General features: G+C 41.0%; 1 protein-coding gene across 2 annotated transcripts in view; it reads right to left on the bottom strand.

The window, feature by feature from the left end:
- rab3gap1 (RAB3 GTPase activating protein subunit 1) overlaps positions 1 to 25,107 on the bottom strand; it is a 133,274-nt gene that overhangs the window by 35,843 nt on the left and 72,324 nt on the right. For both annotated transcript variants that reach the window (XM_083925041.1, XM_083925042.1), the window contains exons 19-21: positions 6,045 to 6,269; positions 5,791 to 5,887; positions 4,676 to 4,779 (exon numbers count right to left, since the gene is read on the bottom strand). In XM_083925041.1, the coding sequence (XP_083781167.1) occupies positions 4,676 to 4,779; positions 5,791 to 5,887; positions 6,045 to 6,269 (426 nt within the window). The remainder of the gene's footprint in view (positions 1 to 4,675; positions 4,780 to 5,790; positions 5,888 to 6,044; positions 6,270 to 25,107) is intronic.

Here is a 25,107-nt window from a genome sequence, read left to right as displayed (position 1 = left end):
GGGATTGTATGTCTTGTTTATGAATCATATGTAATGTTTTATTTTGCTCTAAATCAGTAATTTTGAACACATATAAGTGAAAAAACAATGAGGAAAAAAAAATGAATGAGGCACGTTGTGTCCAAGGATTATGTATTCACTAACCTCATCCATCGCAGGCTTTTTTTGCCTGGAGCTAAGGTGATGATCGAATGATCATTTTGATGTAGATGTAAATAGTGCTTTACATCTACTGGCCTTTTTGAGCCTTGTTCTTACCACTGGAATCTAATGCTCTCTAACTACAATAAACATGTCAACTTCAGAGGTTACAGTTGATTTAGCTCGTTTTTGCTTTGATAATTTTGAACTTAATTTGGGCTTGGCTTAGAAGGTAACAGGTAACTGTTCCCATTTTCCAGGAATTGTTTATTTGAAAATACAGGGCAGCACAAACGGTCATATAATTTACTGCTCACAGCTCTGTAAAGTTACATTTTCAATGAAAAGATAAATAGAAAATTGGAAAATTTAATTCAACTTCTAAAATTAGACTTTTCATTTTTTATTTCATGTCAATGTGATTAAGATTCTGGAGTTGTTTTTTTGAATTGTTTGTTTTTAATGTTGTATAGAGTAATGTATGTAAAAGGCTTTCTGCCAGAAAGTCAGACGCAAATTTCAAATGTTTACAACTCTCACGCGCCTCCCCCACTATCACAGAGCGACTCTGCTCCCTCCTATCTAGTGCTCATGATTGTATGTGCACCAGATTCCTGTGAACGGGAAGCATAGTGTCATTTTCAGTGAATATGATGTTGCTGACTGCAGCTTTAAGATAAGACAAGATCCCACAGTGGGGAAATTTACAGTGTAACAGCAGCAAAAGAGGATAGTGCAAATAACAAAAGCATCAATAACATGCAAAAACCAACATTTGAGTATAAAACAAATTAACAGTTAAAAACATCTTAAAATTGTTAAAAAGGCAAAGTAACAAGTAAAAACAGTCAACAGTGTTTTTGTGTGTGTGTGTGTGTGTGTGTGTGTGTGTGTGTGTACAGTGGAGACCAAAATTAGAGAACAGCTAATAAATACTTTTTATTATTAATTTATTCTGAAATACTGTTATTCTTTATTGTTTAGAATTTGATAAAATATCATCTGTGGCTATACCACTACTGTCCTTGCATGTGTTTTTTTTTTAAATAACCAAGGCACAAAAAACAGTGAGCAAGATTTGAACACTTTCAGATCCCTTCCAGTTATTGGTGTTAATCTGGCACCTGGTGACAATTTACTTAATTGTTGGACACACCCTATTTATCTGCAGCTCTCCTGGTTACTTTGCAAGATGGCAAGCCGCCATCTGAAACCCTGAGACAGCAGGTTGTCCAGATGAAGGCCAAAATGGAATTGAATCCAAAGGGATGACCCCCTCAGCCATCGCAAGAGAGGTTGGGCGTTCCAAGTCTGTGATTTCAAGAATATTGAAACTTTACAAGTCCACAGATTCATTTAAGTCCTTCAAAAAGGCCGGTCGTCCACGTAAAACAAGTGCACAAGAGGACAGGATTATGAGAAGACTCTCAATGGGGAATCAGTTCAACACTGCAGCTGGAGTTACTCACCACTTCAATGCTAAAGAGGACAAGGATATGTCTCGGCACACAGTGTCTCGTCATTTAAGACAATGTGGACATAAAGCCCATTCTGCAGTGACCAAGCCCTCATCACCAGAAAAAATGAAAAGGCTAGACTTGCCTTTGCTGAGGAGCATGTTGTGTGGACAGAGGAGAACTGGTCCAGAATGACTTCAGTGATGAGAGGTGGTTCAATTTATTTGGGTCTGATGGGAAACATTATGTCCGGCATAGGACTGGGAAAAGACTAAACCCAAAGTATGTCAAGACGTCAGTTAAATATGCAGCAGGAGTTGGACCTCTTGTACAGCTACATGGCAGGGTGAATGCAAATGTTCAGTTACTGAACTGTGGAAGAGACGGGTTGGACCAAGATCAAACCAGAGCAGTGTGAGAACCTAGTGATGTCCTCTGGGCGCAGATGTGCTAAAGTAATTCAAAGCAAGGGCCTCTACACTTCCTATTCATTTTTTAATACTATAGCCCTAAGAAAACATTGTTGAAATCTTCTTTTCTGACACAATGGTTGCTTTTCTCTAACTTTCCCTTGGTTATTAGAAATATGTGCTGGTACAGCAGTAGTATAGCCACAGCTGATATTCTATCAAATTCTGGATAATAAGAAATAACAGTATTTCAGAAAAAAATCAAGTATTTATTATTTCTCTAATTTGATCTCCACTGTATATGACAACAGTTACTGTAACATTAAAATAGCCTGCCATATTGCATTTAATATTCTGATATACTTCTCTATTAATCTGGATAATATTATTATATCTTATACCTCATATTCTATTTAGTTAAAAGTTTTTGTGCTGTTCACACCTTTACAGTTTGGGAATTAGACAATCCCATTAAACTGTAACTCCCTTCGTTTTGAGTAAACAAAGAGAATTGTCATCAGAAGGATCAATATTCACTCCAGGGTCGACCTTGGGACGAAGCGAGTTTTGTATGCACTGACTTAATTTTTCTGTTTCAGTTTTCAACACTTTTTGCAAACCAGAAGGTGTTTGTGGTCGGTGGAATAAATGGACAAAGGACTGAGCTTCGTTCAGTTTCCTGGCGCGTTTGTGTTGTTCAGTGAGACACAAGTGCTTGCCGCTCGAGCTGAGACAAGGATACTCAACTGTCACCATACTGTATTACTCTCTGCTGTCACTGTGCTGTGGTGCTCGATCAGAGACCATGTTGCGCTGACTAAAGCCAAAAGAGGGGCACTCTGAGTGCACTCAGCCCCAGCACATAGCCCAGCCCCCCAGTACGTCCAACAGAGCCTGAGGTAATGTTAGGCCAGTAACGTTAACTACAGAAACACCACCGCCATTCTCAGCAATGATAACGATGAACACAAGTCAGAAAGCTTTTAGTGGCTAACGATTGCAGTTTAAGCTAGGAAGCTAGGAAACTGTGGGAATCATGATTTTAAATAACTATGTCAGATACCGATTGATACTTTATTTGATATTATTATGCTAAGATATTCCATCACTTTCATCTTATAGTCTAGACTATAGTAGAAACTGGGAAGCAGATTAGCATCATCTGCTAGCTAACGTAAGCAGTCGTACACTATTACACTGTTGAAACAAGGCAATAACACACTAAACTGTATACTAACCACACAGAGATTGTTAGTTATCATACTCGGCATTTCTGTTTATGGTGGTAAAAGCAAATTATCCACAAGTTGTCCACCAACAACACAACAGAACTGTCAAAGTTTAGGTTAGCAGGGCTATTACCAATTGGATTTAATGGCAGCCTGTTAACTTTAGAAATAGCTAGCTCTAAATTTATGTGTATTATCATTATTTCAGTTCATAAAACACCTGATACTTTAACTTGCTGGTACAATAGCCTCATAACAAATTCAACTCAAAAAATGCAGCCACTAAATGGTGGAGTAGTGGCAGAAGGTTACGTACACCACAGTTCTGTGACTGAGGGTGGTGGTTTTCATCTTGAATAGAATAGAATTTATTGTCATTATATTGCATACAACTGTTGGTACATTTAACAAACAATAAGAACAGTAAGTAACAATTAAAAATGTAAAAAAGATTTTTGGGAAAATTCGAGACGATTCAAAATGTTTTTCTGGACGTTTTTAACTTTGCTGAGGTTTGACAGAGAGGGAATGATGGATCTTCTCCAACCCACCTGTTAAGGTTTTTGGGGGTATGTAGAACATTGTTGGTGGCCCTGATGATGAACATTAATTGTGCTGTTTGAAATTTAACCAGGTCTGCAAACTTTAATACTTTTAACTGTGAAACTGTGAAAATGGTTTCGTATTGCTCTTTTCTGTTGAATAAATAGTGAATATAATGTACTTTTGTAATTATTTAATTATAAAAGTAATTTGCCTAACTCCAGATTTTCGAGGGGGTCCTTTCACAAAATAATCCACAATTTTTTTCTTCAAACAGCAGTTAGAGCCTTACAGACCTTTGGCATTCTACCTATCAATTTGTTGAGGTAATCTTGAAACCTCATCCGTTTCCAGCTAGAATAGTCATTTACCACATTAACAATGTCTAGACTTTATTTCTGATTAATTTAATGTTATCCTCACTGAAAAAATGGGATATTCTATAAAAAAGAAAAGGACATTTCTAAGTGACCCCAAACTTTTGAATGGTAGTGCAGATATGTATTACTTACCATTATGAATATACATTTACTGTACTCTTATTTACATAGTTTATTCATTTCAAATACTGTATTTATCTTAACCTAAACTTTTTTGTATTAGATTCAGATTTTGCTTTGCAGTTTCATATTTCCTATCATTGGTGTGTGTTTTGTAGAGTGCTTAAGCAAATATCATGCAGTAACTGGGTTACTAGTATTTATCATGTATAGAGGAAATATGAATAACCAGGTTTCTATGTGCTTGTGTAAACACCATATCCCACATATGATCATAACCGAGATAAACCTCAAAAATTGGTTATTCATGTCCATGTAAATGCAATGTCAAAAAAAAAAACCTAGGAAGGACAAGCAGCTTGTGGAGTTAATTTCCAATCCTTCCCGTCACTGACCTCTAACTTCTTGTAGTCATGGTTGAGGGGGTGCAGCAGCTTGCTGGCTTGACATGTAGCTTGTTGGATGTTTCTTTTGACTGATGGAATTTCTTCTGATGACTCTGTTAGCAAAGGGAATAAAATGACACAGAGAAGAGAAGGACAAGAAAATAAAAACATTTTATTCAGAAAATAAATGATTCCTTGTCTTTTTGTTCAGTGCTCTTATGAACATTTATAGTTACATGTGACTCAATACATAAGATGTTGTTTTTGTTAATAATTGCTAATGTAAAAGGCAAGTTCAGATGAAAAATATATAAATGGACATTGAGTATGCAGCCATGAACTGAAATAAAAAGGGAAAAGTAACGTTCAAACCAAAGGCAAATCACAATCTTTAGTGTGTGCTACATCAACTCTGAGGGGTGCTTCTGAATGAAGGTAGTAACCAGGTAATCATAATTGTTGTTATTGATCTTTTTGACCAATAAAATGCCCTTGTACCCCAGGTCAAGTCAGGTCAGTGACCAAGATAACAGCAGTAGGCTGTGACTCATCTCAATCAAAGCAATAACCCAACTCTCTGTCCCCCTGTATGATTGGAGAACATAACCTGTTTTTGGAATCCAAGAATATTGTTACATACTTACTATGGGTAAGACCATATTTGGTTATTCCTTCTTGTATGTTTAGACAGGAACCTTCAGAGTTGGAATGGCACTACACAACGCTGCACTGTGGTTGACTTTTACTGCTTAATCCTAATTCTCCTAGATCGAGTGTTAGTAAATGTTTCAGTCATGAAGTCTCCAAGACCTTTTTTGTCAAGTTCATTAGTTCTGAGATTTTTCCACAACAATAACGACGTGCTCTCCCATGCTTTCTAATATGGGTATCAATGGAAAGTTTCATGGGTATGAAAAATATACCATTTTTTTGAACGCATTGCATCAATCATGCTTATTGCTTAATTAGTCACCCACAAAAACATGGAAGTTACCCTTGTTTTTTTATAGTTTGACTTAGAATTATGTGTTGGTCTTGATAATATTATGGAACTTACTAGTACTGACAGCCCATATGTTTTACTATTTGACGTCATAACACATTTTTAAAAAATCTAGACTCACCTTCCTCCTTCAACTTCAAAATAGCAGCATGGAGTATGCAGGGCAGGAGATGGCAGGTCAGGTCTGCAGGTGTCTGCAATGCCAAATAGTGCAGAACCTAAAAAGACAGTGGAAACCAGGTTACATTTGCCCCATTCATTTGCCTTGGGGTTGCTTCTTGTTGCTCTCTCTCAGTTACATCCCATGAACTTAAGTTAAGTCAGTGACTTTTGATATCAGCTGAAGGTGTACCATCCAGGTATACTGAAAATTACCTTTTCTGCCTCCTTAGTGTCATCAAAAAGTCTTCTCTGGCGGCGTGCAGGTGTAACCCTAGCTGTCTCCCAAGCCTCCACCCACATGTTGCCTGGGATCTTCATCCTGGCACTAAGCCTGCCTTTCACCAATGTGTTACCCTTTTCTTCGTCCACCTCCTCCACGTAATCTCTGGGCGAGTACCAGCGCACAAAGTCCTCCAGAACACAGCCTGGGTTTGCTGCCTGTGGAGAGACGGGAAAACTGTTTCATTTCAATCTGTGTTTAAATTTCAGTCTACTAGTGCATTGCCTGTAGAAAGCAAGTGGGACACACAAAGAGGTGTACATGTAGGCAGTCTCACAAAGTCAACCACAGACATACAATACAAACTGTGACAGACATGTGTAACGGGGTCAGTTATTTACTGGTTACATATTATAATTAATCCCTATTTTAGTTTGTCAACAAAGCTCCTACGTCCCTCCTGGGTTCACCATACGTATATAAATTACATTTCCCGCTGTTGCCTCATCCCATTGTTATGAATTAATGAAGAGGTATGCGGAATTGTTTAGTAGGTGCCTAGGTGTTAGCTTAAACATAATGAACTTTATGCTAACTCTTTTATGTGTGTTTAACTTTCTAGGAGCTGAAGTTAATGGGATGTCTCATTGATGTTTTTGTTTGATTTTACGTGTCAGTGTTTCTGAGATCGCCTCCAGATCCTGTTGGCCTTGTGCAACCATTTACACAACACAACGCACTGAAACCGACAACACTAGCCACACCGGTTACACTTGGTGCCATTCGATCTGTTGGATCGTCCGATCAGCGGTGTCCGATCCCCGGAAAGACTGCTGTCGCGTGATACCGCTGTCACCTGGCTCCTCTCCGCTGCTGCTCGTGCCCGCCCATTGGTTGCGTGCAGGTACCCCGGATACTCTTGTCGTATGCTTCCATGGGCTTAGTGGCAAAGCGCAGTACTGCAGCACTCGCCTGTTTGTGTGGTGGTCCTGCCCTGAAGCACATTTGCCCATTCACTACCACACATGCAGGGAAGAGGGAGGAATTTTTTTTGGATACCAATCAAAAGGCTCAGAATTATCTTGAGACCTCCACTGAAAAAAATGTATGTGGGCATTATTTTAGACCCTACCATAATGAAGTTATGGGCAGGGGAAGGAGGGTGCAAGGCTGTAGTGAAAGACATTCAGCAGCTTACATCCCGCCTCCATAGAGCCCAGTGCAAGGCTCCTGCAGAGACACAACTATGCTCAAACTTTTTGTGCATTGCGTCCGATTGTTTTTCGTGTTGTTTCCTGCTTGGCGCTCAGACATGGACTCGGGAACGCAAAGATTTCTACATCCGAACTAAAAATGGTGGCGTGCTTATGGGGACCTGCGCCACTGAGCAGCTTTCCATAGGAATGAATGGGCACAAATTCTTCGCCCACGGTCCATTCTTTTTTCTATGCGCATGGTTGCAGGCGTCTGCTACTGGCTCCCCTGCTAACTCGAGACGTGTTTACTAAGAGACGTCCAAGTACTGCTGAGTTCATTTCTATTTCATGTTGCTTTGAATCATTTTTTTCAATTTTATCTTTTCTCAAAAGAGGAAAACAAACGAAAGAAGGGGCATTGTATGAGTTCAGAATATTGATTCATATATGTATATATTTACTGAATTATTAATATGGTAGCTTTGCACTACTTGAACATCCTAATCGATCCACTGATTCACTGGAGTGTTTTGTTGTAGCCTACATAATTGTTTTTGCTGTGTGTGTGGTCTTACACACATTTCCCCCTGGGATTATTAAAGTATTTCTGATTCTGATTCCCTATCCCCTTCAGGAGTTTTCATTCTCCTTAAATGCTGGGTTGTACTGGGCTTATTCGATTCAAATGTACAAAGCTGTTTATTACGTATAAACAGTTTTCTGAGTTTTAGTTTTTTTAATTGTTTTGCTAACGTGCCCATCCCCAAAGCAATTTCAGTCAAAAGCAACTGGACTTGGTTATTTGTCTAGGAAGACGTTTCACCTCTCATCCAAGAGGCTTCATCAGATGATGTACGCATCTGACCAGGCTGGGACTGGTCCAACTAACTGGTGTGGAGATCCTGGTATTTAACCTCTCACAAGGCCGATGATGTCACTGGAACCCTTTGTGCTCCAAGTGCCAAACACCGTCTTTAAAGTTACAGTCGTTGATGGGAAGTAGGTTTCGACTTAGTTAGTGCTCTGTTGAGTCCAGTGGCGGGCCGTGCATTTCCGATCTGCGCCTGCAGCGATGCCCTGCCAGACTTAATCCACCTCTTAAAACCATAATTATGATGCCATGGCTCTACACATTATGCATTTAGACCAAAACGCAGTACAACTGGGCATTGCATCACCTTAACATATAGTCAAATACAACAGAGTTATCTTACTCTACTGAGTTTTATTCAATCCACCAACAGTATGAGCTTCAACAAGTTTGTTCACAAAACAGCGCAGAGCCACTGTCAAATCAATTCAATCAACCAATCAATCAAGTCGCAGCCGAAGCAGCGTCACAGAAACATTCCTTAAAATATTTTTTTAACAATAATATTAACTAAACAAAATAAAGAAAGCTGCAAAAGTCCCCAACTCAAATACAAAAATAACTCAACTATAAGCTATACTGTCACGTTCATTTGCTCCATGTATTCCACCACGGGCTCACGCACCATTATATATCACACAAAGGCATCATTTCAGAAATAAATAAAAGGCTTTTAAGGTATAATACAAAGTTGTATGAAGTCCAGCAACACTATAGCCATGAGCTTTAACAAGTGTGTTCACCAAACAGCGCATCATCACACACAAACCCGCAGTGTCAGAAACATGTTTGAAAATATAGCTTTTCAGCCTCTAACCTCAAAATCTCTTCTGAGGGAGGACTGACCGCAGACGCCCCAGATTGTCCCTGCTGGAATTCTGCGAACAATAAGTCAGCGAAATTTATCTGGTGAGCATTGAAATATTCACATTCTAACTCCTTGTCTTTTAAAATTTGGGATTTAATTTTACATAATATTTCTAGTTTTCATTTTATCCACAATTGCTACTGAGTCTCTGACTCAGGGATCAAAGTTTAAATACTTTGGGTTACGCTTTTATCACTTGTGCGGGTTATATAAATATTTTATTATATTGGTATAAGTAACGAAGTGGTCCTTGCAGAGACGTCTGTATTGTAAGTTGTCGTGTACGACCTCCGCAGCTGGAATGGGGAGTAAAGGCTCTGTTGAGGCAGGACCTCCGGAGGGGCAATTGTGGATGTAATGAGAAAGAAATATGGGGATAAAACTCTATAATATTTAAATGTCTGGACAGCTGAGTTTGGATTCCCAATAGGGGGATCTCTCAGTTTAAAAACAATATTACTATTAGAGGAAAAACTAAAGAAAAAAGAACTAAACATGAGAAGGTAAAAGAAATTATCTGTTAAAAAAAAAAAAATAAATAATAATAATTGGAAACTATAGAAGATCAAAGGGAATGTTTACAGATTTGGAAAATGGAAGCAGATGCTAGAAATAGGAGAATAATGCAGAAACAATTTCCTTTTTCACACGAAATAACTGAAACAAATGAAAAACAAGATTTAAACACAAAAAGAACATCCGACCCGCAGGTTTCTTCCTTTTTGTTTCCACAGTTGGCGGCTTTGAAGCTGGACCCATACCTCTACGGCAACCACCGAACCACCCTTCAGCTCCACCACCATACAACGCTACAACAGCTGACGAGAGAAGAAGAACAGATCCCTTCAGCATGACACAACAAACAAGTTCGGGAGCAGCCCATCCAGATGCTTCTGTTCAAACAAAAGATTCTTCGGACAAACAAAAGAAGAAACAACTCAATAAGAACTTCACATGGCAGCAATGACCATGTATAACACAGCCCGAGACTACAGATAGCCACAGCGTGAACACAGACAAAGAATACACAGCCAAGACAACAACTGGAAAAACAATGCTAACGGATCTGCAAGAAGATGTCCCGATGATATCTGTTACTGCTGTGGCCAATCTGGACATTGGAGACGTGAATGATCTACCAAGATCATCAGTTCCACAGACATCAGACTGACGGTGGTCTGGGGTTGCTGGCGAGAGATGGACTCTTGCTGACAGGCTCAACCAACTTATGAAACCAGAAGGAGGTACTGCACCACACTCACACACACATGTTGAGCAGATTGACACACAATCCATTGAGAGCTCAGACACAATTGCTTTAAGATATGTTCAATACACATCTGATCATTTCAAAAGGTTTCCCAAACATACATTGACTATTGCTGAACAAGATGTTGTATTCTTAGTTGATTCAGGAGCCACATATTCTGTGATAAGAGCTCTAGAACTCACTACAAAACCAGGACTGAGGGGAAAACATGTATACTCTGTTGGTTCATCAGGTCAAACAATCAGAGGATGTGAAAGTTCACAGACTATCCGATTTGGAACCAAGTCTTTCACACTCCTTTGTTCACCCAAATTTAAATTTGCTCTATGCATATCAATGGAAATTACAGGAACTGACACTAACTAACAGTCTCTTCTGAACTAGTCACAGAAGCTAAAAAGACAGTTTTAACAACTGCAAGTGATTTCATGACACCGGAGGATCTGTATTGTACATCTCATGTACATCTCATGTGTCACCAGAACCTGATGAGCCATTTGAGGAAAGCTGAATGAGAGAGAGATTTGACAAGCTTAAACTATCACACATATATTGGACACAACACAGATGTGCTAATCAATCTATCTCACATCAGCTCAATCAAACATGTACACCACAACTGATTCCGTCCCACAAATAACACTTGCAAAACACAGATCAGATAACTGGGAAGATTTGGGCCCATTCATAAAATCATGTCAGCCCGCAGCCGATTGGCAAAAGACATGTGATCGATCTATTTTTTAATTTTTATTTATTATTTTTTTTTTTTTCTCACCAACACTGCAGTGTAATTGTAAAGGTTTAACATCTGTTGTGCACACTACGAAAACAATCCAGCTGGTACCCGAAAGCACTTCTAAATCTTTTTCTTTTTTGTCTGAAGAACAAGCTGCAGCTATCACCGCCCTACAGGAAGTCCCTAAGACACTGTGGGCTATTAATAAGTATGATGTTGGCCTCATCAAAAACTGTGAACCTGTTGTCATAACTCCAAAATCTGACTTTAGACCTTGCAAGACTCAATATCCACTCAAACAAGAAGCCATCAATGGCATAACGCCGGTTTTTGAGTCTCTTAAAGCAGCAGGAGTAATTATCCCCTGTGATGACTCTCCAGTGAGAAAACCCCTTTACGTCCCGTAGCTTACTTTTCTTCCAAACTGGATCCTGTGGCTGCAGGCCTCCCAAGATGTCTCAGAGCTGTTGCTGCTGTAGAAAAGGCAGTTATGGCATCCAGAGACATTGTGGGTTACTCTGATGTAACCCTCCTGGTCCCACATGCTGTGTCCATGATTTTACTTGAACAAAAAAACTTCTCACCTCTCCACAGCAAGATGGCTCAGGTATAACACTGTGCTTTTAGAAATGTCTAACATCACTGTCAAAAGATGCAATGTTTTAAATCCTGTCACTCTCCTCCCTACGCCTGACGACAGACAGGAACATAATTGTGTTGCTGTCCTCCAACAGGTTTGCTCTCGAAGACCAGATCTACAAGAAACCCCATTAACTAAACCTGATTTGGTTGTTTTTGTAGATGGATCCGTCTCACGTGACCCCCAAACCGGTCACAACAGAGTGGGATTTGCTGTTGTCACTAACCATGAAACTCTTGTCTCAGACTCACTCCCTTCCTAGTACTCTGCACAAGCAACAGAACTGATAGCATTGACACAGGCATGCAAACTGGCAAGAAACAAAACCGTAACTATTTACACTGACTCCAGATATGCATTTGGTGGTGTACACATTTTGGCACTCTGTGGAAACACAGTAAATTCTTAAAATCTGAAGAGAAACCCATTCTTAATCATGACAAAGTTGCAGCTCTTCTAGATGCCATTTTGCTCCCAACCTCAATTGCTGTTTGTAAATGTCTTGCTCATACTAACAACTCTGACCCTATCTCCCTAGGGAACGCAAGAGCTGATACTGCTGCAAACAGAGCACGTTCCAACCCATTATGCTTATTCCTTTGTTTGTTTCAACTCCAGCCTCCATAACCAGCTCCCTCGAAGCATTACAGACCTTTGCCACACCAGAGGAAAAGACGCTGTGAAAACGATGCGGTGCCACACAGAAAGACGCAGTGTGGCAAGGGACTGATAACAAACCATGTCTACCTAAACACTTCTTTCCTCACTTTGCAAAGTTGACACATGGATTGGACCATGTGTCAAAAGGGGGAATGTTGGATGCCATAACCTGCTATTGGTTCACCAAAGGTTTTTCAGCTTTTGTGCAGAAGTTTTGTCAATCATGTATGATTTGTGCAACACATAACACAGGTGAAGTCAGCCCTTCCACCGCCAGCTTCCACATCGCTCCATGACTTCCAGCCTGGTGACTGGGTGGTGATAAAGGACCTGAGAAGGAAACATTGGAATTCCAAACGCTGGCGAGGTCCATTCCAAGTACTCCTGACAACACATACCGCTGTGAAGATTGCTGAAAGAACAACGTGGATACACACCAGCCACTGCAGGAAGGTTCCCGAACCAACAGAGGGACTCAGCTGTCAACCCGGACAACGCGAGAATGAACAACGAGAGGACAACACGAGGGATAACTCTGTGAATTCAACAAACACCAATTAGAGGCACAGAACCATTTTCTTTCAACTGCATCATGCACCACGGTCAGCGATGGTCATGGTCATGGTCAGCGATGCTGACAGAAGCTTACACCTACAAACCCGCCAAGACTGTCACTCTGAACAAAGGACAAAATGCAACATTCACCTGCACTGTTTATCCTGAAATTTGGCGATCAGGACAAGTTCATGCATATTGTGACAATTATGACAAGTATCTATGCACAGACTTGCGTTTGTTCAGTATCACCATTCGGCCCTTATCTAGGTCAGTCAAGTTCTCCAACTAAAATATTTGTAAACACTACACCATCAAATAATTGTTTTTTTTTCTTTTTTTCTTACTTTTACTCTTATATTTTATATTCTAAATTCTCAACTTACTTTTTTAAACCACTGCCATGATGAGTCATTTTCAAAATCTACGTGAATTAATGTGTCGGATTATTAAGTTGTAGTAGAATTTTAAAGTTGCATTTTATGTTAATTTTATTCCATTTTTTAAAAATGTTTTGCTTTTGTTTTACTTCTTTATCATTATTTCATTTCATCTATTTTGATTTTGCAAATATTATTATTCTTATTTCTTGTTTATGCTTTATTCTCTTCAGTTGTGATTAATGAATAATCAAAAAGGGGAAATGTAATGGTAAATTTGAATATTCCTTTTTCCTTGAGAAGCCTTTCGGACAGGCAGAACAGAAGGCTTTCCCCCCAAGATATCAGATCTCTTTTTCTTTGCTACCCATTTGTGTATTTTAATGTCTAGACCTTGTAATGGCATTTCAAGTTTCGGAGACAGCCAACGGCTCACTGTCTCATGATGTAGTCAAACCCTTTTGTATTCTGAACTGTGTTGATCAGAGCTCTTAATTATACGGCAGGATGTCTGTGAAAAGACAAGAGTGTGAACTGTGTTGACTAGACCTCTTGATCAAACCACAGGATGTCTGGGCTGGTCAACCCCACAGTAGACAAAGGATGTAATACACATTCAAGGGGTGGGCTTTCCCTCAGGTATAAATGTTCAACGTTTCTTTATGCTCACTGTCTTTCTTCATTCGAGCCGCTCGCATGTCGATTGACCTTTTCTTTGCAAAGAAAATAAAACTTTGTCGGCCGGCAAGAATTCGTTATTTCATTCTTCACCAAGAGCAGAAAATTTCCACGACAACGCTGATTGGTTAATGCCACAGGTCCGTTATCATTGGTCAGGTCAGCTGCCATGCGCCTGCACTCTTGCTTCTGCAGGCGTAAGGCCAGATTTGGGACCCTGGCAACACATGATAGCTGAATAATGATTGGATAAAAACTATAACATAAACGCCAGTCCACCCAGACCTCGACCTGGGGCTGGAAGCAGAGCAACCAACTTAGGAAATCTATGAAATGTAGAGTATAGACTATGGGGAACAATTTAATACATATTTGTGGAAAGAAAAAAAATATATTCCTGATTATGTTTAGGCCAGCAGAGAAGGCCTTGCTGGCATTGAGGGTTCACCACTGGTTGAGTCACAGGAGGCCCTTTGTGAACAGTTGTTCTTTGAGGTTAGATTGTTGAATCTCCTGGGAAAGGATGACAGAGCAGCATTGTAAATTGGAGAAAAAGTGGTGTCTCAGACCTCCTCCTCCGTTTAGCGATGATTTCTCTACTTTTGCATAGATGGCTTCTTTTACTCCTCTTTCAAATCATCTGTCTTCTCTGTCGAGGGTGTGGATATTGTTGTCATCAAAGGAGTGGGCTTTCTCCTTGAGATGTAAGTGGACAGCAGAGTCCAGGCCTGAGGAGTTAGCTCTCCTGTGTTGGGCCATGTGTTTATGCAGTGGTTGTTTTGTTTCTCCAAAGATACAAAGCAAAGATCTCTACATTGGAGAAACAAAATAAGCACTGCATCCAGTGACATCATCGGTCTTGTGAGAGGTTAAATACCGGGATCACACCAGTCATATGGATCAGTCCCAGCCTGGTCAGGTGCGTACATGAACTGATGATGCCACTCTAGGGAGAGCTGAAACGTCTCCCTAGACAAATAACCAAGTTCAGTTGCTTTTGACGGAAATTGCTTTGGGGATAACGATGACCTGGACAAATGAGAACCATTCACAGCTCACCTCTAGACTACATACTATAGCTGTTTGTGGGCATAATGTCACATTTGGTGTGGGGAGGGGAGAATAGTAGGCTTCGCTGTGTTATGGTAAGAATAGGGATGTGGCCCCCAATGTCCTCATTACACAGTTGATCAGTCAGTAGTTGATCCATCATTGGCCCCCTCTCCTGAACAATTCACCTCTGTTGAAGTTATGATTAAAAGTTTGACTAAACAGATTGGAGATAGCATCTCACCTAACTTAAGCAGTACGCATCATGTTAGCACTACCCAGCCAGTCTCCCATGGGTTAGCCATCCAGCCAGGATGTCATTGTACAGTAAAATGCAAAAGCACCACCTTATTTCAGAGGCAATCATACTGATGAGTTTTCTATCCATAAGTGGGAGGACATGATGAGGTGCTACCAGGTTGGCGCCGGCGCATCCAAATAATGTTTATTCACTGTCTCTGTCAATATCTCAGTGATAATAGAGCGTAGAAATGTGATTTAAATATTGACAGAATCGGCAGAATCTCCACTTCCGCATTATATTTTTTTTTTCTAGAGATCATTTGTCAATCACATGGCCAATTAGAAGACAGGAAAGAGAGCGTTTGACCCTCATCTGCCTCTCTGTGCGTAGTTGGTGGACTTGCACCTCAGTCACCATTTTCTTTGAAATTAACCAATAGACACTAAGGATCTACCTACAACACTGAATATGTTATTGTGTACATTTCCACAACACAAGAACGCTGACAAGGTATTATAAAAGTTCACAGTAGAGGTGTTCTGGAACTGATTTGGTAAAGTTGTGGTGAAGATGACGATGCTTCTGGGCCAGAGGGGTTTGACTCCTCCGACAGTGGAACAATAGAGATCCATTTCAAGACGGTTAAGTGTTTTACTTTACAAAAACTGTGCGTAGATGTGACCAGATTGGCCAAAGTGTGCTTCTGTGTGCAATGCATGAAATTGCTTTGTGTATCATGAGACTGTCCATTAGTAAAGTATCACCCTGTCATAGTACCGTATTTTCCGCACTATAAGGCGCACCACATTACAAGGCGCACCTTCAATGAATGGCTTATTTTGAAACTTTTTTCCATATATAAGGCGCACCGCATTATAAGGCGCATAGAATAGACGCTACAGTCGAGGCTGGGGTTACGTTAAGGACCGCCTCTAAATTCATTGATGTTAAGTTCGCGAGTAGCATCCAGCTGCAGACCCGGAGCACAAGCCCCTCACTTGACACAAGTCCCTCACTTGAAAAAAAAACTTTTGCGTCACTTCGGTCAAGCAAGGGGCCTGTGAGGGGATTATAACAGGTGAGGGGCTTGTGTCAAGTGAGGGGCTTGTGCTCCGGGTCTGCAGCTGGATAGTATTGGCTAGCGCTGTTGCCTTCAGTCGATTAGTGATTGTACGGACACTTCTACTTGCTGCTCTCTGTTCAACAACCCACTGTTCGAGTTTGTCCTCCAACTGTAGCCATCTCGCTCTGTTCCCTCGGAAACTCTGTTTAGTTTACTTTACTTGGCGCAGGTCTTGTTGCTTCCTCCACTTCTGCACCATTGATTCGTTAATGTTACTCTCTCGCTGCTGCTCTATTCCTGTGTTCTACTGCGTGACTAATCGCCTTGAGTTTAAACTCTGCGTCGTAAGCGTGTCTCTTAATAGGAGCCATTTTGGGGTCTTTACACAAACACACAAATGGAAATGAAACGGCACGCTTCGCACAGTCATATATCACAACATGCACCGCACGTTACTTCTTCTACGGGGGAAAATAGAGTCGGCGGTTGCTTACCGTAGTTGCAAGACCTGTTGTGGCTCTATATTGGTCCATATATAAGGCGCACCGGATTATAAGGCGCACTGCCAGCTTTTGAGAAATTTGAAGGTTTTTAGGTGCGCCTTATAGTGGGGAAAATACAGTAATTTAGTTTTGTAAAAGTGAGCTTCACTTACAAATAGCATTGATGAATGGATATGTTTGGCCATTTTTTTAGCATACTGTTCTGCACAGTTGAAACTGTCTTTCATAGAATATTTACAGTATTTATGTGTATGCGATTTTTATACTGAATGTAAAGTTAACATCAAGGCCCAGTGAATAGCAGCCACCAACTCCTTTTCTGCCCGCCACCAGGTCAAGATCATCCTCCACCACAGACATCACCACCACTAGCAGAGAGCACAAGTACCTCCCCCACAATCAACAGCACCTCATGCACCTGCACATGGCACAGCTGAATATATGAAGCATAAAAACATGCACATTGAGTAAATATTGTAAATAGTGTTTTTTGTATATAGTTAATACTTGGTTTGGAAAATAAACTTTTGTAATGCTCATTTTTTCATTTGCACACATCCCATGAAGCTAAATATGTAGTATGAGGTCATTATAGAGTCACATTTCATCTCAGTCCCTCTATGGCAAAAAATAGAGTGAGAGACAGCACTTTTTAGACATTCATTTTACAGTTATCTACTATTTCTTAAAATATATTACACTACTTTTGTGAACGTGCGCACGCTGGTGCTCGTAGATGTGCAGATGTGCTTTACAAAAGCCCGCCTCCCAAACGGTCCGTGGCCGGCAAGTGGGCCACAGCTAGCCGCGGTGCGGTTGCACTCACACTGGTCAAACGAACCAGGCTTTACCCGTAAGACCTGTTTGGGCATGGTACGGATGGACAGTGTGAGTGCGACCTGAGTGTGACACTCATGCTGGAATGTTCAACCTGATAATGTCAAGATTAACTGGCAAAGCTAGGAATGTGGTGAAGGTGTCACTTCGCAGCTGCGTGCGACTGACCTACCAACTGCTGTGTTCTACATATTAAAGGGGGACTTCAGTGATCTGTCATACTCTAATCTTCCCATGAAAGATTTTTACAGCACCATTCCCTGTGCCAGTGCAAGTGCAATAGACTACAGGATTCGCCTTGACAAATCAACTGATGCTGCTGACGAGTGTCTCAGGAGACAGAGTAGGTCTGCAGAGGACCACTGTGATTAAGTTGTCCCGAGCTGTCCCGACCCAAGCCTAGCTATGTCTTTCCAGCTAAAGTCACCTGAGCTTTGGACCCGGGTTGAGGTTCAGGAGCGTCTGGATAGCCATATGAGAAAGGTGAAACAGACAGCAGCACTGTCCCAAAGTGCAGTGGGCTTGTCAGCTTGCAGTCAGAGCTCTGTGACTGATGCCTTCCAACACATGCACCATCCCACCTCCTTGCCGGCCTCTTCCCTTAGGGCGCACTCACACTGTCCAAAACAGGTTTTACAGGTAAAGCCTAGTTCGTTTGACCAGTGTGAGTGCAACCGCTCCGCGCCTAGCTGCGGCCAGATGGCCGTCCACGGCCCGTTTGAGAGAGGTGGGCTTTTGTAAACATGTTTGCACATGTACGAGCACAAGTGTGCGCATGTGTACGAGCATTAGCATGAGGCCTACGGCGGCTCTGGCGACATTTTATGTGCTTCTGTTCGGACATATAAAAAAAAAAACTCGTACCCTAAAGCCCGGGGCACGGTACGGGCAGACAGTGTGAGTGCCCTCAGTCTGCCCTCAGGCTCAGCCAGACAATGTGACAGCACGTCAATACATGCCTGCATCCTTGCCCTTTCCCTCTGCTGCCCTCTTTAGTCAAACTCGGGCTGCCAATGACCAGTGAGAAGGCTGTAGAGCAGGTTGTGGCTATGTTTGACAGAGATCTGTCCTTGTGTAACGCCTCTCTTGCAACCAGTCAAAGACCAAGCAGCTATCCGCCGCCAACCTGCCCACCGTCAACCTGGCCGGCCCCGTAACCGGCAGGTCCTTTCCATGCAGAGTTTGTGGTTCTAGGGACCACTTGACCCACACACACTGTAGGCTTTACATACTATAGCTGAACTGTTTCAGTCCTGGTCATATATAAAGACCAGATCAGACTTAATGTCCTTGGGTCTTGGAGATGTTTAACTCGAACTTCAATTCTAAAGCCAGGGGGGTTGGTATTTTAATCAGTAAGTCAATTCAGTTTTCGGCTTCTATGGTTATATCAGACGAAAATGGCAGATACTTAATTGTTACAGGTACACTATCCCAAGTTCCCATTTTATTAGTTAACATATACGCCCACAATTTCGATGATCCGCATTTTAATAATAAGCTTTTTGAATGTCTTCCCTCATTGAATAACAATCACCTTATAATTGGAGGGGATATGAATTGTGTAATTGATCCCAATTTAGAACGCTCTAACCCAAGAACTCTGACCCCATCGTTAATGTCGAGGTCTCTTTCCGATTTCATGTCCAAAAATGGTTGCATTGACCCTTGGAGATTTTACAATCCAAGGAATATTCCTTTTTTTCACAGATGCATCGGCCTTTCTCTCGGATTGATTACTATTTTATTGATGCTGAACTAATTCCTAAAGTACTTACTAGTGTTAATTACCACCCTATTGTTATTTCTGATCATGTCCCTCTTTCTTTGGATATTCAGTTTTCCTCACAACCCCGTTATTCAACACCTTGGAGGTTTAATACATTACTTTTTTCAGATGATAAGTTTAATAAATTTATTGCAGCTAAAATTGACGATTTTATTGCTATAAATAAAAATGACACGGACCCAGTCTCGTGCTCACTGCTCTGGGAATCGTTAAAAGCATACCTACGGTGATAAATAATCTCCTACTCGGCCCATTTGACCAAGTCTGGTAAAGCCAAATTGCAAGAACTCTCAATTAATATCACTAAATTAGACCAACAACTTGCTGCCTGCCGGTTTACTTAAACAACGTGTTGAGCTGCAGACTGAATTTGATTTTCTCACCACTAATGATGCAGAACGACTTCTCTTACAGTCACGTGCCACATACGGTATCAGGAACATGGTGATAAGGCAAGCTGGCTTCTAGCTCATCAGCTACGTCGCCAGGCAGCCTCACGTATGATTACCCAGATAAAAGATTCTTCAGGCACATTGCATAGAGATCCCACCACAATTAATTCTGTTTTTCACTCATTCTATTCCTCTCTATATAAGTCTGAATCTCCACCTGATACTACTGGAATGAACTCGTTCCGAGATAGCCTCAATTTTCCACTGATAAACCCAGACTCTGCAAAAGAACTTGACTCCCCATTAACAGTAGAAGAAATTACTCTAGCTATGAGAAACATGCAAAATAACAAGACCCCTAGCGTTGACGGATTCTCGGTTGAGTTTTTTAAAAGGTTTCAAGACAAATTGTCCCCATTACTGCATGCTGTATATAAGGAGTCGCTACAACATGGCACTCTCCCTCACACTTTAAGATAAGCCTCTCCTCTTAAAAAAAAATAAGGATTCAGTTCTCTGCAGCTCCTACAGACCTCTCTCACTGATGTGGATGCTAAGATCCTTGCGAAAGCTTAAGCCCATCGGCTGGAAAATATTGTACCAACTATCGTTTCATCTGAGCAAACTGGTTTTGTTAAGGGGCGGAAGCTGTTTTTTAATGTCCACACTCTCTTAAATATTATCTACTCTAAAACCAACACAGCTACACCTGAAGTAGTGATCTCGGTTGATGCCGAAAAAGCATTCGACAGGGTTGAATGGGACTATTTATTCACTGTACTAAAAAAAATTTGGGCTGGGAAATGTTTTCATTTCGTGGATACGTCTCCTCTATACATCTCCACAAGCTAGTATCACCACCAATAACACCCAATCCAGTTTTTTCACTCTTGCCCTTGGAACCAGACAGGGGTGTCCTTTATCTCCCCTATTGTTTGCACTAGCTATAGAGCCCTTGTCAATCCTTCTGAGGTCCTCCTCCATCTTACTGGGATTTCACGATTGGGCACAGAAATTAAGCTATCACTTTATGCTGACGATTTATTGCTCTATGTCTAAGATCCTGTCCTTTCCATCCCAACAATTTTATCTATTTTTCAGAGATTTGGATCATTCTCTGGCTATAAAGTAAATATCTCTAAAAGTGAATGCTACCCGGTAAATGCTTCAGCATCACAACTCAAACAGTCTGACATCTTCTGACATTCACTTTGTCACTATTTACCATCACTGCATCACTTTATTCAGTTGTACTTTATTCAGTTGTACTGTCACTTACTTCAGTAAGTAATGCTGCTATTCGACACTGTCACTTTATATCACCACTACATCACTTTATTTATTTATTAATGGTTTACTGTAACTATCTGCTGATACACTTACTGTGCTTTAGGACATGCTGCTACATTTCACTGTGGTTTACTGTAACTGACTGAAGTACGAAATGCTGCTACACTCCACTGTGCCATACTGTCACTTAGTTCTGTAGGACATGCTGCTACATTTTTAACATTTTTAACACTTATAACTTATCGCTCCTTCTCACTTATGTAGTTTGTACTTATTTTATTTCAATCTGCTGCTAAACTGCACGCTGCGTATTGTTGTATATTGTATATACCTACGCTTAACCACGACGTCTGTTGCACTCTGTCACACTTGGTTCATTGCTTGATTTATCTGATTTATCTGACGTTAGCTTTATTTTGATTTGATTTATGTTTTTATGCTTATTGTTACTCTGATCCTTTTCCGCCTTTGTATGAAACTGTTGCACAATAATTTCCCTCGGGATAAATAAAGCTTCTTGAATCTTGAATCTTGAATCCCTTTAAAATTGAGACTCTCTGGCTTTAAGTATCTAGGGATAAATGTAACCAGAACGCTAGACTCTCTTTTTTCTGCTAATTTCCTGCCATTAATGTCTAAAATTAAATTTGACCTCCAAAGATGGCGAAACCTAACTCTATCACTAATTGGAAGAATTAATGCAGTCAAAATGAACATTTTGCCCAAATTTCTATTTCTGTTCCACTGTCTCACACTTTTCCTGCCTAAGCAGTACTTTAAAACAGTTGATCAAACTATTTCTCAATTCCTATGGTGTGGAAAGGCATCCAGGATCCGCAAATCTATACTTCAGAGATGTAAATTCAATGGCGGATTGTCACTTCCAAATTTTCAATTGTATTATTGGGCAGCACATATCCATAAGATATCATTTTGGTACCAATCAGTGGATTTGCCATGGTGTGACTTAGAGGAGCAGTGATGTGTTTCACACAGACATTCACACTGATGGCAGTGGACATCTACATACCATCTAATCTGATCTAACCATTCACACCACATTTACACACCCATGCGCAGCACGGGGAGCAATTCGGGGTTCAGTGTCTTGCCCAAGGACACTTCGACATGTGGACCAGGGGGAGATGGGGATCGAACCAGCAATCTCTCAAACAGAGGACGACCCATTCTGCCACCAAGCCACAGCCGCCCACTGGAAGTCAACTAAAGCTCCCTCAAGCACCCAGTGGCTCAAAGACACCATGGCCGTCATTTATCAATCTTGCGTGAAAACGGGCACAGATCTGAGCGCAAAATTGGTCGTACGACAGGACACACGTGTGATTTATGAAACATTTGTATCTGACCAATCTCAGCGTAAGAAAGAGCGGGCCTTGATAAATGCGGCAGCTGAATTCGATCTTCATTGACATGTTACGCCCTTAAATATTCCTGGTTCGGAGGCCTCGCCCACTGAGGTCAAACGTGGAGAGAAGAAACACTGGTAAGAAAAGAAACTTTTCCAACACAGAGATCGGCATCCTGATATCCGAGATGGAGCCAAATAAACATGTGCTTTTTGGCAGTCTTAAGAGTGGAATAAAAGGGGCCCTTAAAACACTGTATGGAAAAGAATAACGAGGCAGTCAACCGGAAGCAGCGCTCAACTGTGACCCGTGTGCGTTTGTGCACACTGTTGAACCTGCGCTCCTGCTCTGTAGCGGGGTTTGCCAGCGGGGTTATTAGGTATTCCGTTAGAGGATAACCTTTGTCACCTAGAAGAACCATACCAAAATGTTAATCATCTGATACCTTGTTTGATTTAATGCAATTTATCGAGGGTAGCCACTTACCGAGGAGGTGACTTTGGGCTCTGCAGTGCGCCTTCCTGCAGCCCCGCGCCAACACAGCTGTTTTGAAATATAAAAGAATCATGTGTCCCTCCTGGCCACCACGTTTAAAAACGATAGCTTGGCATCACAAATCACCTGTACATTCATCGAGTGGTAGTTTTTGATATTGATGAAGGCGTAATCATTAATGGATGGTGCCTTCAGACGCACATGAGTACATCAATTGCTATAACCACAATTTTTATTTTTTTTAATTTGTTTTAAGAATCCGTTTTGATCTGTTCCTAATATGTGACTGCTCATGCTTAATGACAGCTGAGGTTTGTTAATTATTTTCAGCCAGATTTTGCTGTGCTGCACCGCAAATCCACAGGCTCAAATTTGCGTACACGATCTCAGACCTGACGTGAAATTTGATCGTAGCTCCCGCTCACGTCCAAATTGATAAATGCCGAAGTTTGCGTGGAAATGGTTGTACGCACGGATCTCTGCCGTACGTTCGTTTGATAAATTAGGGCCCATGTCTTTTCTAAAGCTGGAGAAGATCAGATATTCAGTGAAAGGTAACTCTGATAATTTTTACAAGTGGTTTTCCTTTTTAACTTTTTTTCACTCTCCTGACTGATGGATCCCCATCCCCTCTCTTTCTTTTTATCTTTATCATTATTATTATTTAATGTATTAACCTGTTAATACCCTGTAGCTTAAACGCTTATTCACCTATTTTTTTCCTTTTTTTTCCTTTTCTTTTATATTTATTTATTTTATTCATTATTATTATTATTATTATTATTATTATTTATTTATTGACTTTGGGATGCGCATAGTATGTCGCCTGATCATTTTCCTATTGGGCCACATGTATAAAATGAAAAAAAACATCTTAGGAGGCAGACTGTATATCCTGTTCATTCATCATGATGCACAGTATTTCCATTGTATCGGTATGTTTATATCTTCAATTGCGATGCGGATGTGATGTGATAATCAATGTACGTATAACATTGAATCCTGATCTAATGTGCCTTACCTCCTAATAAAAATATTAACCAAAAAAAAAAAGAAGACAAAACTTTTATTGTCGTGGGGTCACAAAGAGTAGAAGGGGCTAGCAACTTGTTTTATGCTCCAGTGTCAATTGGGGGCCAGTTACCCTTAAGGGGGATGCTAGATTCAGGGAGCATGTTATGCACGCTCAGTGTAGATGGGGAGTCCAAGCTTAGGGCGGCTGGTGTGCTACCAAGTCCTCAACCTATGCCGGAAAAAACAATCCACGTTGATTCCACTCATAGATAGGCCTGTGAATGTTCTCATTTGTCTAGGTCATCGTTATCCCCAAAGCAATTTCAATCAGAAACAACTGGACTTGGTTATTTGAATACATAACAGATGGGTTATGAATTTGTCGGAGAGAGATCTTTCCCACTCATAGAAGGAGGTCTTAGCCAAGGGCTTGAAATTTTCCATGACACCAAAAGAGTTACCCATAGTGGAGTTGATTACAGATACACAATCTGCTATAAAGAAAAACAACCTTACTGGAACTGAGGCTGAACAGCTAAGGTTAAAAGTGTCAGCAGCATTGACCCAAGTCGATCCAACCTCACTATTGAGGAGATAAATGCAGTGAGCACTAAGCAAAAGACCACAACATCACAATACAGCCATTAGACAAGGGTAGATGCACTTACAAAACTCTGAAACGAGACCCTACCAGCGGTTACAAAAAAAAAAAGGTTATAGAGTGTCTACAGCGCCTACAAAAAGAAGGGGTCATTGACAAATCACAACATTACAGGCTCTATCCCCAGGACTCAACCCCCTGCTTATATGGACTCCCAAAAATCCATAAAGAAGGGGCCCCGCTCAGGCCCATTGTCAGCAGCATAAACTCGGTCACTTACAACATTGCCAAGCACATAGCCAATATCCTGGCACCACTGATGGGCAACACCCCACAACACCAAAAAAAGTCAGAGACCTAAAAATGGATCCAGATGAAACCATGGTATCCTACGATGTGACTTCCTTGTTTACCTGTATTCCAACCATGGAGGCTCTGGCCACAGTAAGAGAGCAGCTCACACAGGACAACTTACACCTGAACACCACATATTTCCAGTTTAATGGTAATTTTTACAGACAAAGACAAGGCTGTTCCATGGGTTCACCAGTATC

This window comes from Echiichthys vipera, assembly GCF_963691815.1.
Source record: "Echiichthys vipera genome assembly, chromosome: 2".
Lineage (NCBI taxonomy): Eukaryota > Metazoa > Chordata > Actinopteri > Perciformes > Trachinidae > Echiichthys > Echiichthys vipera.
Note: the sequence above shows the minus strand (reverse complement) of the source record. Positions and strands in the feature narration are given on the sequence as shown.